At 34.9% G+C, this 9,950-nt stretch overlaps 1 protein-coding gene across 1 annotated transcript; it reads right to left on the bottom strand.

The window, feature by feature from the left end:
* Positions 1 to 2,730: 2,730 nt before the first annotated feature.
* LOC143637755 (olfactory receptor 8B3-like) lies at positions 2,731 to 3,675 on the bottom strand. Its single transcript, XM_077108828.1, has one exon. The coding sequence runs from the start codon at positions 3,673 to 3,675 to the stop codon at positions 2,731 to 2,733; it is 945 nt and encodes a 314-aa protein (XP_076964943.1).
* Positions 3,676 to 9,950: the final 6,275 nt, after the last annotated feature.

Genomic DNA, 9,950 nt, shown 5'->3' with positions numbered 1-9,950 from the left:
TTAAAATAGTGACACTATTATAATGAATATAAATAACAAACTCTTCTCTCATTGAAATAATTTTAATCATGCTGAAGTTCTGAAAAGAGGCCTCATTTTCTTTTAAGGGCATTATTTTATACCAAGGATTTTACATTTTTCAAAAATTATAATATCTTCATATAAATATAAAAATTACAGCAATAATGAACCATTTACCATGACAAGGACATAGTCACTGAGGAACATCTGCTCTAAACTGATTCAAGAAATTTATTCATTTTATCTTCACTTTATCTTCTTTCAACATAAGAAATCTTAAAATTTTATAGAAGACAGATTTCTATTATTTTTATTATGAATAACTATTTTAGTTTCTCCAAATGTTAGCATAATAGCTAAAAGACTTTCAGTACAATGGAAATATTGACAGGTCTCACCAAAATAGGCTTGACCTAAACTCCTATCCCAGAAAAATAATCACTGTCATTAAAAGATCAAGATGAAGTGTTCCTTCACACCTTACCCTTCTTAACCCACTCTAAACACTTTAAAAGCAGACTTCTGTAGGAACCTGTTCATTTTCCTAGCTGAACATCAAAGTCTTGTAGATCATCTCTCTGGTATTGGCATCTTGGCTCAGGACATCATTTTCATACAACCTCTGCTTTTTGGCTCATTCTGAAGCAACTCTCTAGAAGTTGTCTCTGGTCTTTCACATTTTTCCATTTTTCCTTCTATTTCTTCAGAAGATGTGCAATGAGTTTAAAAACTGGACTCTAGTTCTGAGGCCTTAAATAACATAGCATTCCCTCATATAGAGAGCAGGAACATCCCCTTGGAAGGAGATGCCAAGAAATAAGACATGCGAGGTATTTATTATGGTAAACACCTGTGAAGGATAAAACGGAAGAGAACAGAACCTATTGATGAGCACCTCAGACCAGGATGAAAGTGTCACCTTAGAAAGGACAAGGAAATGGAAGGACTGGGTAGAAAATATCACACTGCAGTACAATACCAAAAGGTCATGGTGAGGATGATAGGATGTCTGCAAGCAAAGATTCCTATTAAAAGAGATCTGTGTTAGGCAGAAATCAGCCAGCCCTGGCACTTCCCACTCACCTTGCTGGACCATTGTGTGAGTCTTCTCAGAATAGGCATGGCCTCTGCCTGAGCACTATGGTTCACGCAAAGGAGTATTAGCTATAGATTTCTCAGCCAACTATGTTCCTCACCGCTGGTTCTCTTGACAGGAGCTAAGGATTTTATAAAGCTGACATTCCACCACCAAAAAAGCAATTAAAACTCAAAATTTCTATGATTTATTTTTGTTGCTATTGTTTATTACATTTTATAGTCATTAATCATAATTATAAATTTATATTTTTTGTTAACCATCAACACTCTTCAAATGAACATTTCTTAACATCTGTATAGTAACAATCTAAATATGAAGATGACAAAAGTGTTGGAGGAATACAGAAATGATATGAAACAGCCCCTATGTTAAAGGTGTTTTTGTCTTATTAATGATACAAAGTTTAAGTAAGCTCACAAAATGTTGATAAGAATATAGTTTATTAGTACTAACATATTTTTTTCCTAATGACTCTCATTGGATAAGTAAAACACTGGCTAACATAGTTCTATTAACTTTATGTACAGTACATTTTTGTTAGTGATCAAAAGAGAAAAAAGTTATTATGAGAATGGTATGCTTCTTATGAAAATGTGGGAAGCCATTTTAGATAGCAATGTATGCAGGATAAATAATATGAACTACCATACCCCTTACTGGAATCCTGGGGTACACATATATTATGTCTCTAATCATCTTCTGTTAATGCTGCCTTTGTCAGGAAAAGGTGTAAGGTGTGCTAAGAGCCACAGCCAAGTAATATGATACATGGCATTTTTGGTTGAATGGTGATGCCAACAAGCCATTGAGATGATATGATTATGTTAAGATTTTCATTCATATGGATATAGGACTCCTGCTGTCCACCTTGGGCTGCTATGGGACTTCTGGAGAGTTCCCATTGGTTGGGGAAGTGCACTAGGAGGAACACCTCTTGGGTTCCAGGAGAAGGCGGCATGGGTTGATCGGGAATCTTCCCAGACGCATACGGATCATTGGCGGCAATTTCAGAAAATAAAGTTTGTTCCTGCTTGAGTGGCTCGTGATTTTGTGCCCGGCCAGACTGCGGCATAGGTGTGTATACACTCTTCAACAATAAATGAATGATATAGGTTCTAACAAATGAGTGTCATGTGATACAAGTTTTGCCATTCCATTCACAAGAGTAACGAAAAGCAACAATAATGAGGAAAGGAAATCCAAAAATTCCTTCTATTTTATCTATCTTAGCAAGTCATCCCATCTCCAATGCTGTGTGGGACCAGGCAGAGCTTCAATAGAACTCACAATGTGTCTGGGTGGTCTTTTCCAGAGAAAATATCCACTGGAGGTTCCCAAATACCAGATTCTCCTGTTCACTAGAATGCAATGCGGATGTAGTCAACACACAGCCCACGCGTGGCTCTGGACAATTAATTATTTTTAAAAATTGCTAAAAGTGTTTGAGAAAGAGAAACAAAACAATGAGACTTTAAGAGAAATGTCAAAACAGCAGTACTAACCACATAAAACACTATCTGCAGAAATCACATGAGCAAAATCTCTTCATGAAAAACACGAGTAGAAGTTTTAAGATCCTTTCAATTTCTCTATACAATTAGTTCTTCTAATTACAATTTGTGTTTCTTTTTAATTTTAGTCATGACTTCCCTAAGTGCAACTTTGACATCCTTGTTCCTCAAACTATAGATCAAAGGGTTGAGCATGGGAACCACATTAGTGTAGAAAACAGAAGAAAATTTTCCCTGGTCCATAGATCCAGGAGAAGAATATTTAAGATACATGAAAGCACCTGATCCAAAAAAGAGAGAAATAGCAATGATGTGAGAGCTGCAGGTACTGAAGGCTTTTGATCTTCCATGAGTGGATTTGATGTGAAGAATGCTGGTAAGAATGAAAATGTAAGAAGTCAATATGGTAAAGCTGGGGACTGTGATATTAATGCCCACCACCACAAGAACGACTACTTCATTGACATAGGTGCTGGTGCAAGAAAGTTGGAGGAGGGGTAATATGTCACACAAGTAATGGTTGATGACATTGGCATTGCAGAAGGTCAGTCTAAGCATGCAGCCCGTGTGGGCAGTGGCTCCAATAAATCCCATCACATAGGCAGCAAGAGACAATGCAGAACAGACCTGCTGGGACATGGTGACCCTATACAGCAATGGGTTACAGATGGCCACATAACGATCATAGGCCATTGAGGTCAACATGTAGCACTCAGAGATGACAAAAAAGAGAAAGAAAAACAGCTGAGTCATGCACCCCACATAGGAGATGGCATTCCTCTTGGAGACAAAGTTCATCAACATTTTGGGGCTGAAAACAGAAGAGTAACAGAGATCAATGAAGGAAAGGTTGAAGAGGAAGTAGTACATAGGGGTGTGCAAGTGAGAATTGAGACCAATAAGTGTGAGCAAGCCAAAGTTGCCCAGGATGGTGACAATGTAGATCATTAGGAACAGGTGAAAGAGGGGAAGCTGAAGCTCCTGAAGGTCTGTTAATCCAGCCAGAACAAACTCAGTCACCAGGGAGTCATTTCCGGTCAGCATTCTCTTTGTTCAGAGTCTGGGAGAACAGAACAAATCTTCATTAATAGAGGACCCATGTACCTGCTTTTGTCATTGATGGGGAGGGTACCGGCAGATTTCCTGTAAATTATCCCTTGCTTCATGTCATCTGAATGAACCCTCCTTTTCAACATTTCAATCACTCTCTCTTTTTTTCTGTATTTACTGAAAGTGAAAAAATAATTGCTCCTGTCCTGGCTAGTAGAGAGGTGGAACCTGTCGATGAGCTATGTAGTGGGGATATCTCTCTCCAAACTCCCTCTACTTCATCTGTTCCCTCAATTCCTTGCCCCTAATCATATTTCCATTACTCTACTAGACACCTCAGTTCTCCTGTGCTAATTAAGGGAAGAATTGTTTTAGGGGAGGGAATGTATCAATATTATTCTTCCTAGAAAGGAGTATCCCCTAGTCTGTAGAGATCCCATATACCATACTACAAGAATCCATAAAGTCAACAATTGATAACAGGTATGGAGAAGATCCTTGGCAGCTTAAGATTCAGAATGATATATACCTCAGTGTTGGTACACATATTTTTCTACTGCATCTTGGCTACACAGAGGCCAGAAAAAAAGATGGCAAATGTGTTTTCAAAGATCAAATATGAGGAGATGAAGCAGAATCATAATTTATGTTAGTGTTGATTATATTAGTTAATTTTAAAAAATTTGCCCAACTGTGTTCTTACAACATGTAAACTCTGTATGTATAGCACACAGCAATATTTGTAAAGGGCTGTATGTTGGTGTGTTCCTGTTATACTCCTAAAACTGCTAATGTGTCTGTCCTACTACAAAACCGAGAGAGAAGCCAACACAGCAAGATCTAGATGAGAAAAATGCAAGCAGTTAGATCCAGGGCTCCATGCTGCTAAATTTTTTGTTATTCAATATAATAATTCTACTCATTCTTTACTCATATGGAGAGTGAGAGATAGAGATCAGAGGAACTCACCTCCTTCCACTAAAAGAACTCAAGTGATCACCCTTTATAAATATTTCACCTCTACTGTCCTGGAGAAGGAACTGGCTTCCAGGTATCTGAGCTGATCACTTGCTTTGCAAGATTCTTCCTCCTTACTGAAAAAGGTATCAGAACACAGATTTCACAATCTGAGTGTTCCAAGACTCATTCTGAAATATTGATGAAACTTCTAGCCATGGGCTTGACATCAGAGCCAACACATCACAGAACATATTGCATTTGATAAGGACTTATAGTTCTTTGGGGCCTGATCAGAAATTCAGGAATGTGTGGTCCCCTAGGATGAGATCACCCCATGGTGATAAATGAGGAAGAAAAGAAACATTGGTGTTTGGGTTTACATACTAGTTTACGACAGTAGACATTATCCTCCCCTCAAGGGCTCTTGAATCCCAAGGGCACACAGTAAAGGAGCCTCTGCTATTATTTATGAAGATGCAAATATAATTAAAATCATTAAATTTTTCACTAATCATGAATCTAGGGAGTATAATAATTTTACTAAAACTTTATGTATAATTTAGTTAAGTTTATTTGTTATGTTCATTTTAAAAATTTAGTCCCTTAAATAATCAGTAATAAAGTGTGTATATTTTATATGGAAAAAAAGTACTCGTTGTCATAGGTATTTTAATAATAATGTTAACCAAAATAAGAATAATTTTTTCATGACAATTTTAATTATTTTAGAAAGTTCTAACTCAATATATTTTTGTCAACAGTTTAAAATCAAATATGTACAAAAATCACTATTCATGGACTACCGTTTTAAGAAAACATTAGAGTTTCCTTTTTATACTCCTCACTCAACTTCACTCATAAAGAATCTTCCATAAGTGTAGGACTTCCCAATTTTATTACCCCTCTGACCTAGGACTCCAGCAACATTTTGACTTTTTGGAGCTCTTTTAGTTTGTTCCTGTGCCTCTTTAGGAGGCCCCACCCTGACACTGAGTGTGTGTGTGTGTGTGTGTGTGTGTGTGTGTGTGTGTGTTGGAAGTTGTTGTATAGGGCTTTATTTTGTTTTACTTTGATGGGAATAGAATTCAAGACTATTCACATGTTGGCAAATACCTTAGTAGTGAGCTACACGCCAAAACTCCTTGTAGTTTTGAGCACCTCTTTACTTTCTGACATTATAAGAGGCTGAAGCTCCATCCTATAATCATCCATTTCTACAAAAAGCCTGATTGCTTTTACTGAATAATGATGTTATTTATAAAAAAAAAAAAAGCTGGTGCTGGGGTTGTGGCTCAGTGGCAGAGCACTTGCCTGGAATGTGCAGGGCAGTGGGTTCAGTCCTCAGCACCATATAAAAATAAATAAATAAAATGGAGGTATTATGTCCATCTACAACTTAAAAAATATTTTAAAATAAAGAAATAAAACGAGCTGATTTCTAGGTGTGCTTATTGTTATCAGGGCTTCATTTCTTATAGGCTCCCTTAGTTGGAAGAATAAAGAAAAATATTGGCATACTGACCCATGCATAAACACATGCCTATAAATGTTTCCATATGAAACCATCTGTATTTCTATCTGCATATTAAGATAAATTAGAGTCTTACTAATGTCTTTGATAGTAATATTTTATCACATAGATCAATCTAACCCTTCTTCTTGGGTATCTTTGAATTCCAACTCCAAGAGTTAAAATTGGCTCCCACTTCATCATCTATTTATATAGCTATTGAATTCCACTATACAGGTACACCTGTCTCAGAATTACTAATCTGTGCTCAACAAGAACAATTTCATTAGCAAGAGGCTTGTATAAAATAACTTTTTCCTTTAGCTTTACATACTCCATTCATTTTCCACATTATTTAAGTCAGCATCTATTCCCCTACCGTCCTCAGTGAAGTTGTTTCATGAATTTGTAATACAATTAGATTTTCTTTTCATAATCTGCATTTCTTTTTGAGATGCCTTGAATTTTGAATTTCATATATTCATGTTCACTCTTTGTGCTGTGAAGTTATATAGATTTGGAAAAATGCATTGTGTTGTGCAGCCATCATGACAGTATCATTCAGAAGAATTCTGACATAAAAATTCCATGTTTCTCTATTTATCCCTTCCTGTTCCCTCCAAAGCCCTAGCAACCATCTGTATTTCACTGTTTTTACAGATGTTTTTTGTTCCTACTGGGCCATATAATTTGTGCCTGGTATCTAGCTTTCTCAGACTGGCTTTTTCAGTTAGCAATGTGCAATTAAGACACCTGCATATCTTTTGGGAATTTAGGTAGCTCATTTCTTTCAATTCTCTTATAGGGACATTCTGCAATTTGTTTCTCTATTTCCATTTGAAGAACATCTTTGTTACTTTTAGTTTGGGGCAAACATAAAGTTATTATTAACATTCACATCAGGTTTCTGTGTAGAAGGTTATTTTCAAATCAATTAAGTTAATATCCTGAAGAAGGTGGATGGTACAATAATACTGTTTAACTTTATAAGAAATTGCTAGCATCTCCTCCAAAGTGACTGCACCATTTTGCATTCCTATTAGCTATCATCAGAAATGAATGAGAGTGCTTATTATCATATATCCTGTCAAAATTTGGAATTGTCAGATTTTCAAATTTTAATCATTCTAAAGAGTTGTGTACTAGTATCTGTTTTCTATTTTTTATACTAGTGTACTTTTAATAATTATTTTAGTGCATTGCATAATTGCAGAATTTTATCATAAGTGCTTATAATGTAGTTTTACCTATTTCAACTCCCGGTTCTATCCCCATCCCTTTCCTCCTCACTTCCCCTGACCCCCTTCCTCTACTCAGTTGATATTCCACTTATTTATTTATTTGCTTGCTTGTTTGTTTTTAATTGTTGCATTACAGTTACATAAAAAATCGGACTGAATTGTGACTTCTTCATACTTGTACATTTCACAACTCGGTCAAATTTATTTTCCAGTTCTTCCTTCACCCTCAGTTCCCTGCTTCTAATCTACTGCTCTTCCTTATATTTTCATGAGATCCCCTTTTGATGTCTTATTTCTCTTTAGTTTCCCATATACGGGGGAAATATTTGAACCTTGGCTTCCCAAGTCTGGCCTATTTCACTTAGTATGATGTTCTCCAGTTCCAGCCATTTACTACCAAATGACATCATTTCATTTTTCTTATTTGTTGAATATAACTCCATTATATATATATATATATATATATATATATATATATATATATATATATTAGTGTACTTTTAATAATTATTTATATATATATGCCATATTTGCTTTAACCATTAATCTCCACTCATCTACTAATGGGCATCCAAGCTGGTCCATAACTTGGCTATTATGGATTGTGCTACTATAAACATCAGTATGTATGTATCATTATACTATGCTGATTTTAGAATATAGGGAGAAATGCACACTCACAATCTTAGTAGGACTTCAAATTAGTACAATCACTCTGGAAAGCATTATTAAGATTTCTCAAAAGACTAGAAATGAAACTACCACATGACCCAAATATCCTACTCTTTGTTCTATATCCCAAAAAACCTACAATCAGCATACCATAAGGATACAGGCACTTTCTTTACAGAAGTATAATTCACAATAACCAGCCTATATACCTGCCCACAGAGAAATGAATAAAGAAAATGTGGTATATATACACAATGGAGCTTGACACAGTCATAAAGAAGAAAGAAATGATGATGGCATTTGCTGGTAAATGGATAGAATTTGGAGAATATCATGTCTTTCCAATTCAAAATATGTTTTTAGAGAAACAATGATAAGAAGATAAGAAATATATAGGTATATATAATATATGCATATAAAATATAATATATATTATATTTTATTTCCTATATTTAAAAAACATTTTATGTCTATATTCAAGTAGGTGCTTAAGAAAAATTTGCAGTTTTAAGAATCCTGTCTAAACAATCATTATAATGAATATAAACCGAAGAATAGAAGTAGACATTAAGTATTCAGACTATGCATGGGAAATTCAATTTAATTCTAACAGTATAATGAAATCACAATGATATAAATTCTCAGCTCTGCTCTAATAAAAATACATTTAATCAGAGTGTATTCGAGTTCCTAACAGGCATCATTTTCCTCTAAGCTAATTAATATAAACCAATGTTTTAGAACTTTTTAAAACTCGCTATCATCATATGAATATTTAAATTACAGTGATAATGGACTGTTGTCCCACAACTAAGATATATCTACACAGAACACTTGCTCTGAACCCATTTTAAGTAGTGTTCAACAATAGATAGCATATCTTCTGTTCAATATACACAATAAGAACATTTTAAAGCACAGTTTTATATAGCTTTAAGATAAATAATATGTATTCATCTCCAAATAATGATGTAAAAACTATTAGATTTGTTAAAGTACATGTACTACTGAGGAAAAAATTACACATCTCACCAGAAAAGCTTGACCTAAAATCTTCAGATTCAGCATTTTTAAAAAGTGATTACTATTATTAAAGAATGAAATGGAATGTTGCTTTGTAGTTCACTCTCTTTACCCACTTTAAAATGAGACTTTGCAGCAGATGCACATTTTTCTGGTTGGGCATCAAGCCTTGCAGATTGTCTCTATGCTCATGGCATCTTGGTCCAGGACATTGCTTCTATATAATTCCCACTTCTAGGACCCTTCTGAACAAGTCTCCAGAAGTTCTCTCTGTTCCTTCATAATTCTCCTTTCTTTCCTTTCACTTCTTCATAAGATGTACAATTGAGTCAAAATATGTATTCTGTATCATCAGCTTTGATGTCTTAATTATGTCACAAGACTATCTTCTCATCTACAGAACTAGGCAGCACTTACCTTTAAAAGGGTGAGCATAAACAAGGGGTGGGTTTTGCTTCTTTGATTTTGTTGCTGTTGTTTGTTGGTTTTTCTTTTTCTTTTCTTCATTTTTTAATTTTTTTATTCTTTGGTGCTGGGGATTGAACCCTGGATCATATACATGTGTATACTTTACTACCAAATTAAATACCCAGCTATTGTTACATTATTTTTGAAAGTAGCAAATAGAATTCCTTTTCCAAGGAGAATACTTATATGAGAGGTGAAACAAAAAAAAATGATGTTACAGGTAATATTGTGAACCATAGTGAAGAATATCATCCTCTAATTTTTAAAAAATATGGTAGATAAAATCTAGAAATCAGGAACTATCGGATGAGAATTTCAGTTCCATGTATGAGAAAACGTCATTTAACTAAGACATTGTCATTATTGGTGGGATTTTTAGAAGTCTGGGCAGGGAT

This window comes from Callospermophilus lateralis, chromosome 2, assembly GCF_048772815.1.
Source record: "Callospermophilus lateralis isolate mCalLat2 chromosome 2, mCalLat2.hap1, whole genome shotgun sequence".
NCBI lineage: Eukaryota > Metazoa > Chordata > Mammalia > Rodentia > Sciuridae > Callospermophilus > Callospermophilus lateralis.
The sequence above is the reverse complement of the archived record's forward strand: the minus strand, read 5'-3'. Positions and strand labels throughout refer to the sequence as shown.

What these genes read in the sequence shown, in the direction of transcription:
- LOC143637755 (XM_077108828.1), bottom strand. Translation starts at nt 3,675, where the DNA reads ATGCTGACCGGAAATGACTCCCTGGTGACTGAGTTTGTTCTGGCTGGA.